This window comes from Paramacrobiotus metropolitanus, unplaced genomic scaffold, assembly GCF_019649055.1.
Source record: "Paramacrobiotus metropolitanus isolate TYO unplaced genomic scaffold, Prichtersi_v1.0 Parri_scaffold0000089, whole genome shotgun sequence".
Taxonomy (NCBI): domain Eukaryota; kingdom Metazoa; phylum Tardigrada; class Eutardigrada; order Parachela; family Macrobiotidae; genus Paramacrobiotus; species Paramacrobiotus metropolitanus.
In genome coordinates, this window is record NW_026570309.1 from 111,126 (window position 1) to 130,878 (window position 19,753).

Here is a 19,753-nt window from a genome sequence, read left to right on the forward strand (position 1 = left end):
GTCATTATAAAGCGGCTACAGCGGGTATGTCAACGGAAAAATAGACGGATTTTCGCCTAGAAACGTTTAATGCTGTGAGAATTAAGAAAATTCATCCAAAACTACTAAATTTCAGTAAATGCCAATGAAATTTTTTGTTTTTTCAAAGCTTTTTCCATATTTAACGTTTACAGCGGGCCACGGCCGCGGCCGGGCCATGGCCCTTCTCCCGGGCCGAGGGTCATGCCCGGCGCGGCCTCTCCAGCGGCCGGGGCCGAGGTCGGCCTGGCCGTTACGGCCCTGGGCCGGGCCGGCCCAACACTATGCGCACTCACATTCCATGTGTCTGGACAGCGTGACGCCGTTGCCGCCAGCACATTTCTTTCTCTACATTTTCATTACGCTCTAGAACTAGCTCGCAGCAACTTGACTTGCTGATTTCTGCCAGACACTGGCCTTTGTTGTGGTTTTCCCCGCATTCACGCGGCATTTGCTCCACTTTATTTGTACAATAAAGTCACCTGTGAGCTCTCTGTGCTTGCCTGTCACATGCTCGATTTCAGATTAATTAGAAGTCTGATACTCATTGTAATGAAAGTATTTGTGTAAATAAAAAAACTCAAGCCTTTAGCACCGGTAGGGCGATATTCACTGTTTAATAATTTATATTTTACACCCTGGGACTCGATTTTTATTAGATTTCTGTTGTTTATTATACCTTGCAATTTTACCTTAAATATAATAGTATGCTGCGTTGCAATGACGTTATGTTCCACTTCCATCTTGGTGAAAAGCCCTTTTTCTTTGGACCTTCCAAAAATGTAATCTTGATGCACTGAATAACGGCAATCGAACGGAGTGCTGTTCGCTTTCGCGAACTCTGAATATATGAAGTACTTCAGTAATGGATTCATGGATAAAGATCTGTAAGACAGTTCCTTACGCATTCAAATTCAACGTCCAACGTACACCGTGTTTAACAAAAATAAATAACAACTGTATTAATCGTCTGATATAATCGCATCAGCAGCAAACTTATAAAAAACGGAATGTTAAATTTCTGTGAGCTTGGCTAAGCATGATCGTTCTTTTGGTCATGGAGGCGCATCAGGTGCGTGATTTGATTAATCGCAGCTTCTCGATTTGTGCGTCGGCGTCCACCGACTGCTCCGCTTTGTACTCGTAGAATCCCGAACCACTTTTCCGTCCCAGTCGACCCTCTTCGACCATTCGCTGGATGGTGCGGACGGGAGCGAATAAGGGATCGTTGGGCATTTTCTTATGCCATCCTACAAAAAAATTTATGAAACGATACGGTCTATTACTGAAATGAGTGGAAACAGGCAGTCTAAATGGGCGAAAGATATCCTCGCCCATTGACTACGATTATACTAATAAAACGGTATGTACTGTACCAAGTCTTTAACTGTATATATCTATATTAACAAGAACATATCGCTGCACTTTACCAGTTCTTATTCTGCAAAAGACGTTTCTGTGATACTGTACAATAAAAATTTTAACATGTGGAAGTCATCATGAGCACTTAGAACTGTCACAAAGACAGCGTAACGTTGATCAAGCAATTAATGTAAATTTATCCTAAACGAGTAATACAAAAGTACTTACCTTGAATGATAAGAAAGGCCACATCCAACCCAATGAAATCCATCAATTCCAGCGGACCGATTTTGTACCCCGCTCCCAGTTTCATGGCCGTGTCAATATCCTTGGCTTCCGCATCACCGCGCTCCAGCATCCGCACCGCTTCCAACATATACGGAATGAGCAAGCGATTGACGATGAACCCGGGAGTATCCTGCGGCAATAGCAAGAAAAATTTCAAAAACGATTTCAAAACTATGATATTCTGTGGATTTTCCATAAACGATTCACACCACCAAATATAAAGGTGGAAGAAAATTTCCAAAAGAAAAATCAAAGAAAATCCATTCTATTATTACAGTCATTATTAGTTAACTTCATGGCAACTGTTCCATTCCCACTGAGTATAGCTACCTACCACCACTGCACTACGAAATTATATATAATACTTGCGCAGTAAACGGCAACGAAATGAAAAGATAAAAACCACGGCATACAAAACCAAGATCACAAACCGACAAACACCCACCTTGCAGTCGACGGAGGTTTTACCGATGGTCTTCACGAATTCTTTAACACAATCGTAAACAGCGTCATTCGTACTGTCAAGTCGCGTCAGCTGAAATATAACCATAATTTAAAAATCGAAGCTTTAAAAATAGAACCTAATAAAAGGAATACAGAGACGCTGCATGATGACCGAGGTATGAGCAAGAAGAACGAATGTCTAAAAACAGAAGTTGTATAACCAGCAATCCTACCTCAACCAAAGGCATCACGGGCACCTGTAAAAAGAGCTGCTATTTTCGAAAACGGCTGATTACCATGTTGTCGAAAAATGTTTACAGGGCTGAAAAAATGCATGCCAACAAAACGATCTTTCCGCTCAGTACCATCCGCCATTTCGGTAATGGATAGCGACGACGTGTTCGATGCAAAAATGGTATGCCTGCAGAACACAATTGAATTTATAAAACTGAATTTATTTTTTTATCGATGCGCCGTGACACATTTACAGCCAGCATCAGCAACAGGACGAAGCAGCTAAAACCTAAATTTAAAAAATTTCAACACTTTATCAAGGCGGAAATGAAATCGTCAGTTGGTCTAAGAAAGTAAAGAATTCGAGAATATAGCAACTACCAACTATGACTGTGAAAAGCCGCATAACACTGCATTAAATTATAAAAGAACGGAAAATGAATAATCAGTACACAATATTTTTCCCGAAAATAAACGAGTAATTTTACTACCGGCTTACTTGGCGGCTGTGCGATCCAGTTCTTGGAAGAGCAATTTTTTGACTTGAATATTCTCCACCACGGCCTCAATCACCAGATCCGCTTGCGACGCGGCCTCACAGTGATCGGTCTGCAGCTGGACGTGCTGCAGTAACTGCGCTACCATCTCTTTGGCTTTCTGGAAACCAATAAACAAACGTGCAGTAGATGCTCTAATATTATTGCTTACAAAAATAACCGCCGCTGTAGAACTGCCGCTAGGATTCCGTACTTAATGATTATAATAGTTACTAGTACTCTATTTAAAGGGGATGAGAAAATGGAAGCGTTCGTAGTGTAATGGCATGAAAGGGAATTCGTTGACTGCCTGCGCGCAAAAACATGACGTCGTCAGCGTACTTACGTCAGCGTACGGAGTTTGTATTTTCAAGATAAAAATATACAGTAGAACTTAATTTTTTCCCACTATTCAGTGGCGTCAAACGAGAAACGTCAAACGGAAAAGCATAACACAGCAGCTATTATTTTTAGGCAGCATCCAAAAATCACCACTATCGGAGTAAGAATTTTTTCAAATATGGTATTCGGAGTGATCAAATATCAAATATTAAATAATACTCTAGGTTTCCAGAACCTTTGCAGCCTTTGCAGCAATCGTAGAGTACAGATACTTGATTCGATCGCACTGTTCCAATTTAAAATTCCTCCAACCATAGTCGACGCATTTCAAATTTTATAACTGTCACATGATAAGTTATCATAAGTACCATAACATAAGATCTCCGAAAGGACAAATTTTTTCTCTGCCAGTGCACATGTCTACATGACACCGTACGGCGTACCTGTTGATTATCGGGAAGCTCCTTGGCCAGTTTGCGATGGTAGCGATAGGCCATGCTGTTGCGCGCACGGACCAGCGCGTCCTGCGAGTGATCCACCAGCGTCACATTCAGTCCGGCGGCGGCTGTCACCTGCGGAGCAGTCAGCCAAAATCATCGGCAAACCACAGCAGACAGAAACTCCCGTGGTGCCTTGCCTGCGCAATGCCCCCTCCCATCAATCCCGCTCCGATCACCACCACATCGCGGATACTCTTCCCGTTGCTCGTACTGTACAGACGGAAGAATTGTGCGCTCCGATGGGAAAACATTATGTGAAAGCTGTCTAGATAATCAGTCACCGGGACATGGAATGGTTAGGATGCATTTCATCAAAAACCAAAAATTAAATACGAACGTTTGAACAAAAAAACTAAAATTAAGTTAATTAAGTAGCTCCAGATATGTTTCTCATTCTGATTCATAATTTCCTGACTAAAGCTGCACGTGGCGTAAAATGTAAAACCACAGACGGTGCAGAGTGAGAGAGTGATTGGCTTAACCACCCCGTGCGGCAGTTGTTTTAAATATTCAAATGGCCAGAAGCCTAGGGTAGATTATATTCGTATTTAGACGGCCGGTACATTTTCGCGGCTATTGCTTTCGAGGCAATGAGACAGTGGGGTCCATCGGCCATTGCTATCATCAAAGAACTGGGAAAAAGACTACGGGTTCATTCAGGAGAAGCGCGTGCACATGAATTTTTACGACAGCGATTGTCTTTAGAGATACAGCGCGGTAACACGGTGTCTGTCATTGGTACCGTAGAGAAGGCTGAGATGTTTAATGAGCTTTTGTTTATCTATCTGTAATTGCTTCTTAACACGTTTTTGAGTGTGGATTTGAAATAAAGTATCTAGAATCGTAATGACCAAATCACTGACGCTTGAATGATCATTCTGGAAACACTCACATTGGATTGCGGAGTGGATCTATCATCTGTCGACTGTCGAGCCCTCTGGATAGGTGGATGGGGCGCGGAGGTGTGAAGCCGGAGTTTCTTTGTGTTCTGCCCGATGGGATCTGGTCATCTGGGGCGAGTATTACCGCAAGGTTTCGCCATCTACAGATAGCGTGTGTGTGACATGTGGAGATTTTGATTTTGCGCTGACATTGCTTTGTTCCTCTGTCTTTGGTGTTTAATGGATTTACGAATACTTCAGAAGTATGACGCGAAGTGTGTACATAATGTATTGTCATTTCAACAAAAAAGTACGGCTGTAAGTAGTACAGATCTGCGATACGTACTGTTCTTTTGATTTCGTTGTTTTCGGTTTGTATAGAAAATAGAAATCTGTACGAGTATAGAATTTCGGTAGTTGTATAGAAAATTTCTGTAGAACTCGAGCTAAATATTTATTTACTACAGAGCTACATATTATTTTGATATGGTCGTACGAAAGCTTTTACTGTCGCGAAAGTTTTTCTTCTGCTGCTTGCAGTTGCAAGGTTACGGTATATGCTAAAGAGGCGGCAGTCTCGACTTCAGTTGATTTTCATCACCATCCCGCCAACCTTTATCAAAGGTTAATAGTGCAGAAAATGCAGATGAAAGGTGTGGGAAGTTTAGAAAATTCCCTGGAACGCGAAGTATTTGATGCCTGGATGTTTAAACTGCTCGACGTGTGAGAGATATCGGAAGCGCCTTGGTTGGATTGGGACTGGTTGTGCAGAGCTTCGAATTTCTGGCGTATTATTGCCGCTTCGGCAGAACCACCATAGTACGTTTCGAACATTTGTTTTGTGTCGTCGTTAAAGCAGTCATCGTAGTAGGTGTACCCGGCATCCCCGGAGTCCGGCTTGCTCTCCCAAGTCCCGTTCATGTCGCAAGTTTTATTTGCAAATTCTGTTAATTAATAAAGTTAAAACACAGCAACGTTTTTCTAAATGCATTTTCTTTGAATACTGTAATAGTACTTTTTGTTGCAATTATGTACTTACGTACTTACATCAAACGCTGCTTACTGCAATGTGGGCTAATGTGGCTCGTTTTAATTTTTTAAATGCCCTTTCCTACCTTATACGCAACGGGCAAATTAACATTACCAAAGCACAAAAAATTATTCAGATGTATTTATCGACGTATTTACTGGTGGTATCGGTGCCAGTCATGTTGGGACATGGCTGCAGGATGGTTTCGCCGGGTGCAGTTGTTGGCCAGCATAGTACGTCATCCGTTACACCAGGACACCATCCTGAAACGTTATAAGTGTCGTGTGCAAGTAGTTTATCTTTTTTCGTGAAAAACATTTTTTTTCATAAATACACCGGCAAAATCAGGTGACTTCCGGTCATCGACTGCTGCCGTTTTTGTAGTTTGCCGGCGGTACGTTTTGAATTCTATAAATCTTTACAAATCTTTGTAAATCTTCATTTCGGTGTCCCTATGAATGTCCCTATCTCTATAATGCTCATGGAATACTGTGGATGACTGTTAATTAAGACTAGTATTACGACATTCATTCTTACACGTCTTACCAGTGTATTCTGTCACTCTACAAATACAGTCAGCGTGCAATATTATATTATCAATATATCTTATTACTAACTACTATGGCTATACCAAACAACTGCTAAAAAATTTACCTTCTTGGCCTGTTAATAAACCACTAGTTTCAAGAAAGGAAATGCACTGATCTGGAGTAACCTTTTCCCACGGCTTATGGCTCGGGTTAGAAGGCACAGTAATCACAACATTTTCGTATCCCACACTTCGTCGCGTCCGGGAAATAAAACTGTTATTGCGATGTTGATTGCCATAATCGGTTGAAATGACTGGAAGAACTCCGTACAAAATCATAAGAATACCAAAAACTGGAAATAATCGCAGACGAAGCACCTGCAAAAGATTAAAACGAAGTTTATTATTTCTGTAAATGTATGCATCAGCTGTCAAAAATGTTAATGGCCGCAATATGGAGAAATCTAGCAACAGGCGTGCAGTGTAAGTAACTACTGCGCGTTTGTTTATGCTACGGTGCCATCAGTTGTGATCGACAAGCAAAAGCAAAATTCAGGGCGATAAAATTTGAGGGCTTTAGAGTATTCCTAATGCTGTGTTTGGATATTTATACACTTTTTAACTGGAAGCCGAGATAATATTTACAAAAATAATAATTGCAACCAATACAAAATAATATATATATATATATAGTATTTAAAATAATATTTACAACCAATATATGGTAACACGAAGCGATAAATACCACGTGCAGCTGTATTACGAATACTCATTTGGATATCAAATCGTGAATGCTGTCATTCACCTTTTAACACTTGTATCTGCGTACGCACGCATGAGTCCTATATTGGAATGATAATCAAATTACTTAACGTTTTCGAACTCGTCTACTAAAACAAAAAGTTTTCCAGAGAATTACAACAGACCAAAAATGTCAAATTATGACATGGAATACCAGTGCTAAAACCGGTGCTTTACCCCATTCTGCGTTGATCCGGCTCCGACTGCGCAGGATAAGGAATTGTGACTGCGTAAAAGGCACATTTGCTTGAATTAGGATAAGTTGAAAAAATTACTCTTCATGGGTAAATTCAGATTCTCAGATTCCAACCAAAAAATTAAGTTATATTTTTGCGTAAATGATTGGTGTGGCGCTAAAAATGTGTTAGCGATCGTAAAACTAAAATACTATTACAATGAAAGTTCTTACGATCGGTTTGTGAAACAGTACGGGCTAATCAACGAACTGATAATGATCACATATTAATCAGATTTAGATAAAGAAATAGTGTAGTACAATATGGTATTTGTACATCACCGCCGCAAAACCTGCAATTGGCATTGGCCATATCCAGCCACAATTTTAACGGTTTATTCTTTATTACATCTTTTTTACGATGTACACTTCTAGAACTTAAAACTGATCAATCATCGCGGTAACATGTATATATGCCAATCTGTTACGAACGCGTGACCTTTCGAAAAAGGCAGATTATGTTCAGTGCAGCTTATTGTTATTGGAGTACTCGTAGTATAAACTGCAGACGAAACATCGCAGATGCGCTAACAGTCTGCATTAATAGACCTATAAGCCAGATATTTAAATAACGTCAGCCTAAACCCGATTTTAACGAGCGAAACCAAGAATTCTACGGGTGAGAACAAGCAAACGGCTTAATCAGAAATAATGTAATTGTCCGTTTGACAATACAAAAGCACACAGAGAATGCTTTGAATCTGTTTATATCCCGGTTGCGTTTTTAAACAAAATCTCACGCTTGTGTAAACCGGTCAGCGGACTCCAGCATCCCATGCAGCGCGTTCTTGGTTTATAGATGTATTGTTAATGGAACTATGTAAATATTTCCGAAAACTTGATTTACTCTGTAGTTAAACAAAATTACCTAGTGGCCGATGTTTTTAAAAAAATATTTGAATGACAGACAAACGCATAGCAAAAATTCGAAATAGTCTTTGTACATGTTTGTTAGCAATGCATTGCGCTATATAACGGCGAGGGTTTACGAAAATTTTCATGCGTCTTTCACAAGTTATGATTTTCTGTATCGAGACAACACTAATAATTATGCGCCAGACTATAAGCTGAGGTGCTGCTCATACGATCGTGGCTTTGACGGCTTCCTGCTGCTTTATTCTCGTCCAACAGCTGAACGTGATATTAATTTGCACAAATAATTTCTTTCTCTGTCTTGGTCACGGCCAGCACCTCCGTTTGTAGAAACCAATCCGCAGTGTTTGGGAAAAAACTGCATATTTAACAAGGCCATATGCATGTGATGTCAATGCCGAAAATTATCACTCAACTTCATGGTTAATTTATCCGTTACTTCACAGCACTTCTTCGGCGAAAGCTGACATTCTCGCACCTGACGGTATGATGTTTGGTTTTTTTTGGCTGCCCGATTAAACGGGCTTTTTTAGTGACAATTAATGACTGCAGAATCCTGACTCGAGTTCTGCACAAACCTTACAACCAGAATTAATTTCCGTGTAAAGGTCACCAGCCCTTCTGACGCCGTAATTGTGCGTATACTTGAAATTATTCATCTCTAACTGGGACAATTTTGAAGGATAAAACTGTGGTATTTTAATTTTTGTGGTTCCTGACTGCCAGTTAATTGTCTACTTCCGGTTAGCAGTCGAGCCACAGCTAGAACCATGCCGTGGGCTTTGGTGTTTCGAAATTTCGCGCAATCCCGCTCATCGCCGCAGTTGTCGGATTTGTTGCTGCGGGACAATGCGTCGCTGTCATCTGGGCTTACCAGAAATTATCGGGATACGATACACGCTGATAAAAGCAATATTGGTCTGCATGGAATGCCGCACGGGATGGGGAAGAAGCGCTGGAGTAACGAATTAAGCACATCATCAACCGTAACATCATCGGTGGACGACGCTGCCGACGAACACGGAGCCGTTGCTGAATTTTTTCAGGTTTATTAAGTATACATTATCGTTTATGTACTGTGATCCGTGGTTAACAGCTCTCTTAGTTATGTACTTATCGTTACCTGCGTCAGTAATTAGTGGTATTGTTATATTGTTATGCATGGTAATGATGGTATCGTAGTGTGTTGGCAAAATTTCTTTACTGCCAAAGCTTTATTGCATGGTATTTATTGAACGGCGTTATAAAAATTGCATTTAAATTCTGGTTGTACACTTTTTTAAGATGTTTCGCTAAAAAATGCATGCTCGTATTTTTCCATTAACATTAACGAGTAAATTACAGCTGTTGTTTCGAATGTTTTTATGGTACGCACTTCCGCTCATAAGTGCGGCGCATTGTAACGATAAACGCGCAAACAATAACAATTTGGAATTTTATGAAAGTTTTTTTACTAATAGTTATGAAACTCAAATCGATTCTATGTAAAACAAAAATACGACTATAACTTTATTTGGCTTCGCGTGTAGGCCATTTCTGCTGGAAATCGCGATGTCGCCAAGAGTCTGATGCGCAACAACATCGATTTGGTGCATTCAAGAAATCGCAGTGGCAAAACTGCGATTCATGTCGCAGTGGTCAATGAGAATTTTGCAGTTTTACAGGATCTGTTAGATAATAAAGCAGGTACTGTAATACAATGCATCAGGCAATAACTGCCACTATAAGCAACTCCGCTTTTAATGCAAGGGAGTGCTTGCTACAGTGTTTCGTTTGGCATTTTGCAGATATTAATGCTGTCGATAACGAAGGAAATACAGCTCTGCATTTAGCAGCCGCAAAAAATGACGGTGCAGCAATTGCTGCTCTGCTGGCTTCCCAAGCAAATCCCAAAATAAAGAATGGTAAACAGGACACCGCACTGCATGTTGCCGTGCGTGGACAATGCATGGATGCGCTTTCTGTACGTAAAAGACGTGTTTAATAAAAAGTAATTTTTAAATTGATTTTTATTCATAAATTTTGTTACAAATCGATTGCATACACACTGTACATGATTAATTAAACTTAACTTGCACGCGCCGAAAATTACGCGGGCTTTATGTATTGCTGTATAGTACTAACCATAAGTACAATACATATGCTGCTTTTACTTACAAATTTGCAATAGTACATACAATGTGTTGTTAAAAATTATCTAATTGTGGGATTAGTCAGCTAAAACTTAAGTAACAAAGAGAAAAAGCACCACGTGAATCATATTCATGAAACTCTGTTTTAGTTGACACCAAGCGACACCAACGTTAGCGCATCCGAAAATAAGTGCAAAGTCATGTGTAAGTAACGCGTAAATATTTTTTAGAAGTTGTTAAACGCCGCGTCATTGGATATTAACACGCCGGGTTTCAACGGGGAAACACCGGTACATATCGCCGGATGTCTGAACCACGTGGCGATGCTAGACCTGCTCATCCGACGCCGGGCCAGCGTCTGCCACGGCAACGACCAGGGCCTGACCGTTCTGCATCTGGCCGCTGCGAAAAGCGCGAACATTGTTTTGCGGCACATTCTACAAGATGGCAACACCGGCTACACCGTGGCGCAACTGGTCAGTGTGGAGGATGATGAAAAGGGCACACCGCTTCACGCTGCGGTACACGGAGGCAACATGGAGGGCGCGGCGTTGCTCTTGGCCAATAAGGCGTCGGTGGAAGCGCAGACGGTGGACGGGACGACACCGCTGCATGTGGCGTGTTCGCAGGGCAGCGTGGAGATGGTGCAGATGATTTGTGCGAGCGTGGAGGATGAAGAGAAACTGGAACGGGTGCTGGCCATGAAGGATCATAATGGACTGACGCCACTGCATAGGTATACTGCGCTCACGCATTTTACTGGATAAACTTTACAGATTGTGTATCGCTCTAGCTGGGCAGTAATTCCAGTATCCTTTATTTGTAACTAACTTTTACCACAAACGATAAAAATATATAATGCTACATACATAATTATACACTAACTGCTGTGCGCGGCAGCAGCGTCTATAAGTGTCAATAATGACATGCAGTGTCTATAAGAGATGAATATTCAGGTACTCGTACAACATGACAACTGACTTACCGTCAGTAGTGAGACCGAGGGTGCCTTACACCGGAACATAAATAGTTACCGACTACCGACTGGAACATAAATGGAGATAAATATTTACCGACTACGAGTCTACGAGTATAACGTTTGCTTACGTTTTTAGGGCTGCCATCTATAATCATGTGGATTTAATAGAAATACTGATCCAAACTGTAAGCCTCGTTATTAATGTACAATTAAAAACAACAACCGGAAACCGGAATGTACAACCAGAAAATTACAGAGCATCATAATACGAGGACTGCTCGCTCGCATGTTGGTAGCTTTGAAATCATAATTCAAATTAGGGGGCCCCGGTCGATGCTCAAGACAAAACTGGCAACACTCCGCTTATCAGCGCCGCCACCCGAGCAGCGGAGGAAGCCATCCTGGAGTTGATCTACCGCGGTGCCGATGTGACCATTAAGAATAATGACAAAAAGAACTTCCTGCACTACGTTATAATCGGTGGGGCGGACCAGAGTGCCATCGCCAGGGAAATAAATAACGTAAGCAGTGTGATTATATCAGTACGTAATTATTATAGCAATACTACGGTCAACTAAAGAGTATTTGGTAGCAGTTAATTCAGTAAAAGATAATATGGAAAATTGCAGAATGATCTGTTTACGAAACTGCTAAATGAGAAAGACAAGAACGGTTGTACGCCGTTGCATTACGCAGCAGAAAGCGGCTTCGGCACAGCCAGCGAAGAGCTTATCCGAATGGGAGCCGCTGGTGACATCCGCGATGGCCAATCGCGGTCGCCTCTGCACGTGGCTGCGGCGTAAGTTAAGGTAGTGGTGCAACATAACCTTTTATAACGCCAGCCAAGACCATTCAAATTTTTAGCCTGGGACGATACAATACAGCCAAGAAGTTGCTGGAAACTTCACAAGGCATGAGCACCATGAATGCATATGACCGGCAAGGTAAAATCTAAACACCAAAAAAGACTTGAAGACTTGGGTATTTTTCTTTAAGTACCTACTGGGGCTGTGTACAGGCAATACGCCACTGCATTTGGCGGCAGCGGGGGGTCATTGCCGGGTGGTGCAGCTGCTCCTAACGAATGGAGCGTTAATTCATAAGTGAGTTTCATAAATAGAATAAAAATATATTGAAAGAAGGGTCAAGCTCGACACATTGCACAATCTGCAGAAACTTTATGGGAAAAACCGCTCTTCACCTCGCAACGGTTGAAAACAGTCGAGGTGGGTTACGTTTCGCTATATCTGCCCACTATTCTGATGGAAAACAAAGTTTATAATGTGTTTGTAACCCTCTAGAATCCTGTTCCTTACTTCTTAAAAGCTACGCATACCTGGCACGGATTCAGGATCGTGAACAGGTACTGAGTGCATGATTTGTCTGGGGACAGAAATGTGGCAGATGTCTATGACGATGAACAAGGCGAACCTTGGAGTTACAGAATTCAGCACTGCACGATGCTGCCGAGCACAACGCCAGCGACTGCATTGATTTCCTTTTAACCGCGGGAACGGAGCTAGTCCGCAGTAAATCCGGTGCCACTGCGCTGGATGTCGCTATCTTTCATAAGAACGAAGCTGCGGTATCCGCCATGATGGAGCATGCACGCTGGGACGAGCTCTTGGCACAACCGTCACAATTGTATCAGTGGCCGATACTGGGACTGATCAAAGAGCTCCCGGATGTTGTACAGGTGCGCCTTTCTCTTCACTGCTTCCATACCTGGGGGTGGTAGCTAAAATTTCTTCCCCGCAGAAATTACGAACTATGCTTCTGTTCCGTATGATGTAATACGTCCTTGAGCACTGAAGTACGGTAACTTGGGTATGGTTGTTTTGCAGAACATACTCGATCGCTGCCAGTGTTCCACCCAGTGCCATCCACTGTCACCAGCTTATTCCGTACGAAATGCAGTACCTCATAGCTAAACCCTCTTGTGTGTCGAGCAGTACAAGAACGTTGTTATGCGTAGGTTGTGTACGACTTTCGGGTCCTTGAGCCTGGCCACTGTCATACGTCAGCAGACAATACAGGGAAGAAACCAAAAAGCATGGAGACCATGGATGTAAGCGTTGAAAGACATGCATTCGCAAAACTAGTACCCATGAAATCCTGTAAATTTTGTGATGACAAATTGAGTTCTTTGGCAGTGTATTGTAAAGCATGGTCGACTGGATCTGCTCAGCCATCCCGTCTGTAAGCATTACCTCGATACAAAATGGTGAGAAAGAACAGTGACTTTTAAGACTGCGCCTACGTAGTGGACAAAAGTTTTCCCACAGGACGACGTACGGTATTTACTTCCACTTCGTGAACCTGCTAGTGTACATTGTCTTCTTGGCCATGCTGACCTTTCTGTTACTGCGCGGCTTGGAAACCGAACTGCGGCCGCATATGACGCGCATTAGCCTGCAGAATCTTCTCAAGTATAAACCGGATTTCAATCAAACCCATTTTGGCCCGGTCCCCCTGGTGTATGACTTTGACCAATTGGCTCCGGTTTCCCAAGCGTTTCTTACCGTTATCCTCATCTTCACCGCGTGTCAACTGTTCAAAAAGATTCTGCAAATTTATTTACAAGTGCGTCATGATCCGCAAAAAATATTCTGATTATATAACATGATTTCCACATTTTTCAGGGATGCAAATATTTTTTCCGACTGGCCAACTACATGGAAGTGGTGTTGTATGTTGCCGCATTATGTTTTGCCATTGGATTATTTGACACGAACGATCGCTACATGCCGTGGCGCGTACAGTGGATCCTGGGTGCCGTGGCTGCGTTTTTCTCCTGGATTAATCTGATTTTGCATTTTCAACGCTATGGAAAACTGGGCGTCTATGTTAACATCTTCTTTCGTGGACTGAAGGTGTATTTCAAAGCGGTATCGGTGTACTTTATCATGGTGATAGCGTTTAGCATCACGTTTTGCGTGCTGAATCCGGAGAAAATTGTTCCCAACCAGTCGATCTTTTTCCAAGTAAGCATTGGACAAAAGAATTTAATACTTTAGCAATTTTGCATATCAAAACAGCTGGAGACAATAATATAATTTAATTTAGTGTATACGCCATATTTGTCTTGATTATGTATTATGTCCTTGACGTAAAACCTAGGGGGTACAACGCTGAGTACTGTATACTAAACCGTAATAGTGGTGTCTCATTTATTTTTCTCCTGTTTCGTAACCAAAACAAAAACTTCAAAATTTTTTAATTCAGAAATTAACTTCATCGTAAAATTAAAATTCTTCAGGTTGACCATAAAGACGATGACCCGAACAACTATCTTACGGCCAGCGTTAACCTGGCGTCGTCGATCATACGCATTTCCGATATGCTGGTCGGAGACGTCGATGCCATTCAGAATTACATTACACCGCTGTTAAGCGACATGCTGGTGTTCCCCGCCGCAACCTACTTCCTGGCGCTGGTTACCGTGGGAATGATTACTCTGCTGATCCAAGCCATCCTGGTTAGATTTTATACCAAACTTAACCTGTATTTGATTTCGTAATCCATGGCTGCTTCGTATTCGTTTTCGAGAAGTTAATACATTTTGCGAATTTGTTTTGTAGATGAATATCGTCGTGCAGAATCTGCAGGAAGTCGAGCGCAACGCCTCCCTGAACATGTTAGCTATGCTGGTGAAGTTGCACACGGATCTCGAAGAGAAGCTGCCCAGTTGGTTTCTTCGCCGGGTGAGAAAGCAGCAAGTGCGCATCTTCCCCAACGCCTCCCGGTGGAAATCGTTCCAGCAATGGCTGAAGAAGTTATCAGTGGGCGGACTGGACGAACTGGACCAGGGCGGCAGTGCCGTGGGAAATGGGGATGATGTTCCGGAGCGGTGTGTCAGCTCCACGCTGTTGGTTCAGAACATCCACGAGCAGCGCTCAAAGTAAGTAAAAGGTCACCTTAAAACTTGGAGCGCTTTGTGGCACACTAGCTAGCAGAAAACGATCCTAGTAACTGAAAGGCACCCGGAAAGTAGCACCGTCCTTGTATTGCAGCAGCACAATAAGAACAGATAACGGTTTAATTAAAGGTTGAGAAGCCTGAATGGACGGATGGATCAGCACCGTGAACTACTGCGGAATATCGTGCAGCGTATGGAGATCAACATGGAAGCGGATGTGGTAGATGATCCGACCAGTGCCCAGCGAAGGATCTCCCGTTATGCTGTGCCGAAACAACCGCGTCCCCGAGCGTTATGGAATAAAGTGAAGAATGCGCAGATGCTTAAGTCCGCACTGAAGAGAAAGGTCACGATTGGCGAAAGAGATATTTCTGTCAGCATCGACGAATGATGCTGATTGTGAAGATACAATTAAGTTTGTGGACTGTATGAATTGTGGTATTTATTAATTTATTTCATTTATTAGTATATGGATTTTATTTGTTTTACTGCTTCCAACATGTGAAGAAGGCGACTGCACATAACGGACATGGCTGCTTCAGTTAAACTTATAGGCTCGATTATCGGTTGCATCGTTACACATAGATAATTATGTTTCAAAGGGTGCTCACGCAGTTACGATAGCCTGCGGGTGATGTTGCTCAGTGCTGGTCACTGTTGCTGCACGCAGAGAGTCGGAAGTAAGCCGGTTTAAAATGGTCCGGTCGTTTCGTTTCATCCACTTTTAGGTACATATGCAAAGAACATACAGACATACACAATCCAAAAAATCTTTAAATCAGATGCTGTACAACAGCCCAACCAATAATTAAATTAAATCGGGTGGATATTTAAAAATCTAAAAGTACTCAGATAACCGAAGCAGATGAAGTAAAAAAAAACAGAAGCCGGATGCGATGAAAAGGGAATAACCAGACACAACGCCGGCAAAATCGCACATCTCGATATGAACATTGCACGACCGAATAGCATGGTTCACTTCAGGCAGACAGGTGAACCATTAAAAACCACTTCACCACGTGCAAATAAAATACGGCTTGAGGCAAGTAAGACAAGAGGACATTAAAAAATATAAAAGCATAAAACAGGAGGGATAACGGCGTTGTCACGGATTCTACTAGCAGCGGAAGCTCACACCGTTCCCCCGCATAGCTGCTGCAGCGTTGGCTTTTCCTGGTCACCGATCTTGCCAACGGCACGTGATGTCAGTCGCATCATCGGTTGGTGACCTTTCAGCAGTTCAACCACGGAGTGTTCCCACTCCCAGCATTCCTGGCAAAAATATCGACAACAAGCCAGGTCGCGGCAGAACAGTGGACCGCTTTTGCGGTAGCACACGCTGCATTCGCTGTCGTGGAGAAAGGGATCAATCTGGATGATCTTTGCGAAGCGGTCGGTGCGCAGTTCCATCGCTCCGAACAGCACCGCCGTCATGTAACATCGCAAATCCCGGAAGACCGCTCGCCCCGATCCAGTGGGGTATCGAAATTTATCTGAAAAAATGTAAAATATTCCAAACGAATATGGTGCGTATCTAAACAGTGAACAGAGAAAAAAATACCCGGTACATCCTGTTTCCAGAAATGTTATATCGGCTTTACACGAGACTCTCTGATTTCTGGTATGCAAAGTTTATCTTGTTGCTGTCACATACAGATACAGTGTATCGATATGCTGAAAGCAGCATGCTGTAAAAATTTTATAGCATGCAGCGCAGCAGCTGCAACTCAAAAATAAAATATGCGAGATTTAAATAACGAATGAAAGATCTAAATTCAAGTTCGAACAAAGGAAAGTGCTAATTCTCTTTAAGTCCTAGCTTCAAGTTACCAGTGTCAAGCTCCACAGCTTCCATGGGACCAAACGTCTGACCCATGATGCGGGCAAGGGAACCGGCCGTGATCTGTCCATGGATTCCACCCACGAAAACCGTCCGTTCCAGTGCACCGTAGTCCGCTTCCGGCATATATGCCGGTTCCGACCACTTTGCGTTATTCACCTGCCAGGGAATAATCTGCACGGTCTTCTGTTGAATTTTCCCACTAGAAACCTGTAATGAAGGTATGCATGATATATTGTACAACGAAGATAATTTCTTGATCGCCAATACAGTAATTTTCTTAAATTCCATTCTATTGCAAAAAATAAACGCAATAGTTGCCTTGTAGAAAAAGCTGGGGCCATGCTTTTCCACCTCGTATGTGCAAGATCCCAGCAAATTCAGGATTGACTTCTCTGCCTCAAAAATCAAATACAGATATCCTGCAAGTAAAAAACACAACAGAAATCAGATTATCGGGGATCCCCAGGCAGACCCTGAGAAAATATTCGAGAGACCCATAGGGTTGAGAAGTCACTACTGCACGCAAAGAAAATTCTAAATACGCATGCAGATAATAAAATGCATTAGCAACTACCAATAGTACAGTTAGGAAGAATGCCGTCGTCGCTATTATGCCGATGCGAAGTATCATCGTGCATGTGGATTGTTTCCTACCGTATTTCGGCCTGCGAATCGGCGACTTCAAATGACGTGCTTCGGTAGCACTTTTTGGTCCAAATCCAGCAGGCCATTCCACTGCGACTGTGCCAAAGCAGTCGAAAGCGCAGTGAAGATCTGTTTCCGTAATGTCCCAAGGCACGCCACCCACGAAAACCTACCAAACATATTATCGTACTTATGAATTCGATAACTTACCAGTTTAAAATAATTGAATTTCTACCCTTAACTGATCATGATTAATATGTTACCTGCTCGTAATGCATCAACGGTACAGATCAAATTGTTCTGATCGCAATATGTACAAGATTCTAATAATTAATCGTAAAAAAGATTTTAATTGTTAATGTGTTATGAATGTATGTGAGCCGATTCATTGAGCACTACCAGTACCGTACAATACTCAACGATTCTACTCGTACAATGCTAAACATTCGACAATACGGCGTGAATACGACAAATATCACAAGTCCAGGAAATATCAAAAAATTTCATAAGCCATGTTTGTGTGAAACAGAATTACAAAAACTCTTACACTACACAACAATCATGCTGCAGGAAAAATTATAAAGGACGGTAAATATGTACTATAAATTGTATTAGAAAATCGAATACTTATCTAGACACGGTGCGCTCTATAGTACTACAATTATACAATATCTACTCTTAACCATCTGCTCATTCTTATTGAGTTACCTTATTGGAGAAAGACGATCCCAAGATGTGCGGGGTCATCACGGATCCCGTCCACACCAGCGGAACAGACGGGAGATCCAGATCGATGATCTTCGGTTGCCGTAACGCCATGGTTACCACGGGTGGACGGTGGCACCAGATTCCACTGGCAGAAAAGACGGCGGTCATATTACGGAACGAAACGAGGTTTAAAAATTTCAAAATGATAAAATGGCAAAACAAGTAACAAAGGAAGCAAACCGGATCCAAAAGAGAGAAATAATTATATGGATCCAAAGAGAGGAACAGTTATTAACAAACAAGTTGAGTATGTAACATCAGCAAGTACTACAGCGGTACAACCCCTACCTACAGATAATACATACAAGCTAGTAATTAAGTGTGCTGGCACTAGTCCAAAGGTATGTAAATAAACAAACAACTGAAACTGGCTAGACGCTCTTTCGTTTCTCCTGTCCAGGGTTTATAAATACTGTAAACGCAAGTACATTCATGCTACACGCTAGTAACCTTCATGTTCTTCAAGCTGCAAACCGGCGTGCGGAATGGCCGGGACGCCAGCTAGCCCGTCCCCTTGCCTTCCTCTATTGTTGCACCACTTCGCGCCTCTATTGTTGCGTCATTTTGCTCCGCTGTTTTGGCTCACACAACTTTTGTTTACGCTGGCACTGGAATTCCGAGAATCGATAATTCGAATCGCTGACGCAAGAGGTCGCACCACCAACAACCTACATCGTGTAAAATGTGCCATACAGCGTACGATGGTTTTGTCTGAAAACTATGAACAGCATTACAAATTGATGTTTCGAAATCTACAGTTCACAATGTTTTCCCTTTTTGTGTATTTTAGTTTTGCACGTTTTTCGTTCGTTTTTGACAGCAGTCTTCCTCGATGGTGAAATACTTCACTTTCCACGTTAGATACTCTTGCTAACAAGACCGAAGCCGTAACCGCGGGCTACGTTACTCACCATTTGCGCCTATTCATAAAAAGCATAATTAAAGCACCAAAACAATTTGTAGACTGCAACAGGTGTGTGGTGAAGTGTAAGCTTCCCGTTTCGATCCGTGCGGCAGTTGCAGATTGTTTTTCACAACACTGTAACAACAGATGACAGCGCAGTTTCAGTGTTGTTTATTTCAGTATTCACGTAGCCATTACTGGTATCTCTGGTAGGATCTGGAAGCAATTACGCCATACGGACCTCCCTCGCATGGATGTTTCCACAAGAGCTATATAGACTCGACCAGGTATTTCGCGAGGCGGTTGAGATCATCACCAATGTCAGGATGGACCACCCAACATGGCTCCAGGCCTCCCTTCCTGTTCGTTTCGGTGGTTTGGGAATCAGACGCACCGAGAAGCTAGCTCCCTCCGCCTACTTGGCATCGGCTTCCTCGTTGCACCAACTGATTTCCAGATTATGCCCGACACTGACGGCAACGGATGTCAT

At 42.4% G+C, this 19,753-nt stretch overlaps 5 protein-coding genes across 5 annotated transcripts; 1 reads left to right on the forward strand and 4 right to left on the reverse strand.

Moving 5' to 3' along the window:
* Positions 1 to 730: 730 nt before the first annotated feature.
* LOC129596387 (hydroxyacyl-coenzyme A dehydrogenase, mitochondrial-like) lies at positions 731 to 4,131 on the reverse strand. The gene is made up of 8 exons (XM_055493656.1): positions 3,862 to 4,131; positions 3,668 to 3,796; positions 2,846 to 3,003; positions 2,431 to 2,533; positions 2,346 to 2,369; positions 2,114 to 2,203; positions 1,609 to 1,798; positions 731 to 1,268 (listed from the first exon to the last, which is right to left on the reverse strand). The coding sequence occupies exons 1-8, from the start codon at positions 3,973 to 3,975 to the stop codon at positions 1,087 to 1,089; spliced, it is 990 nt and encodes a 329-aa protein (XP_055349631.1). The 5' UTR covers positions 3,976 to 4,131; the 3' UTR covers positions 731 to 1,086.
* Positions 4,132 to 5,106: 975 nt separating this feature from the next.
* LOC129596445 (uncharacterized) lies at positions 5,107 to 7,323 on the reverse strand. The gene is made up of 4 exons (XM_055493723.1): positions 7,143 to 7,323; positions 6,290 to 6,542; positions 5,794 to 5,898; positions 5,107 to 5,549 (listed from the first exon to the last, which is right to left on the reverse strand). The coding sequence occupies exons 1-4, from the start codon at positions 7,206 to 7,208 to the stop codon at positions 5,224 to 5,226; spliced, it is 750 nt and encodes a 249-aa protein (XP_055349698.1). The 5' UTR covers positions 7,209 to 7,323; the 3' UTR covers positions 5,107 to 5,223.
* Positions 7,324 to 8,527: 1,204 nt separating this feature from the next.
* LOC129596428 (transient receptor potential cation channel subfamily A member 1-like) lies at positions 8,528 to 15,669 on the forward strand. Its single transcript, XM_055493703.1, has 21 exons — positions 8,528 to 8,708; positions 8,825 to 9,119; positions 9,603 to 9,759; positions 9,861 to 10,036; positions 10,436 to 10,941; positions 11,321 to 11,369; positions 11,505 to 11,705; positions 11,814 to 11,983; positions 12,049 to 12,128; positions 12,203 to 12,287; positions 12,358 to 12,410; positions 12,486 to 12,547; positions 12,629 to 12,880; positions 13,029 to 13,088; positions 13,160 to 13,252; positions 13,338 to 13,408; positions 13,470 to 13,767; positions 13,827 to 14,168; positions 14,444 to 14,662; positions 14,766 to 15,085; positions 15,233 to 15,669. Exons 2-21 carry the CDS (start codon positions 8,844 to 8,846, stop codon positions 15,492 to 15,494), a joined length of 3,732 nt encoding a protein of 1,243 aa, XP_055349678.1. The 5' UTR covers positions 8,528 to 8,708; positions 8,825 to 8,843; the 3' UTR covers positions 15,495 to 15,669.
* A 263-nt stretch (positions 15,670 to 15,932) lies between these two features.
* On the reverse strand, positions 15,933 to 17,128 carry LOC129596431 (cytoplasmic polyadenylation element-binding protein 1-B-like). The gene is made up of 2 exons (XM_055493707.1): positions 16,934 to 17,128; positions 15,933 to 16,596 (listed from the first exon to the last, which is right to left on the reverse strand). The coding sequence occupies exons 1-2, from the start codon at positions 17,067 to 17,069 to the stop codon at positions 16,235 to 16,237; spliced, it is 498 nt and encodes a 165-aa protein (XP_055349682.1). The 5' UTR covers positions 17,070 to 17,128; the 3' UTR covers positions 15,933 to 16,234.
* Positions 17,129 to 17,145: 17 nt separating this feature from the next.
* On the reverse strand, positions 17,146 to 18,758 carry LOC129596396 (cytoplasmic polyadenylation element-binding protein 1-like). Its single transcript, XM_055493670.1, has 5 exons — positions 18,648 to 18,758; positions 18,300 to 18,444; positions 17,601 to 17,760; positions 17,285 to 17,365; positions 17,146 to 17,153 (listed from the first exon to the last, which is right to left on the reverse strand). Exons 2-5 carry the CDS (start codon positions 18,408 to 18,410, stop codon positions 17,146 to 17,148), a joined length of 360 nt encoding a protein of 119 aa, XP_055349645.1. The 5' UTR covers positions 18,411 to 18,444; positions 18,648 to 18,758.
* Between the last annotated feature and the right edge of the window lie 995 nt (positions 18,759 to 19,753).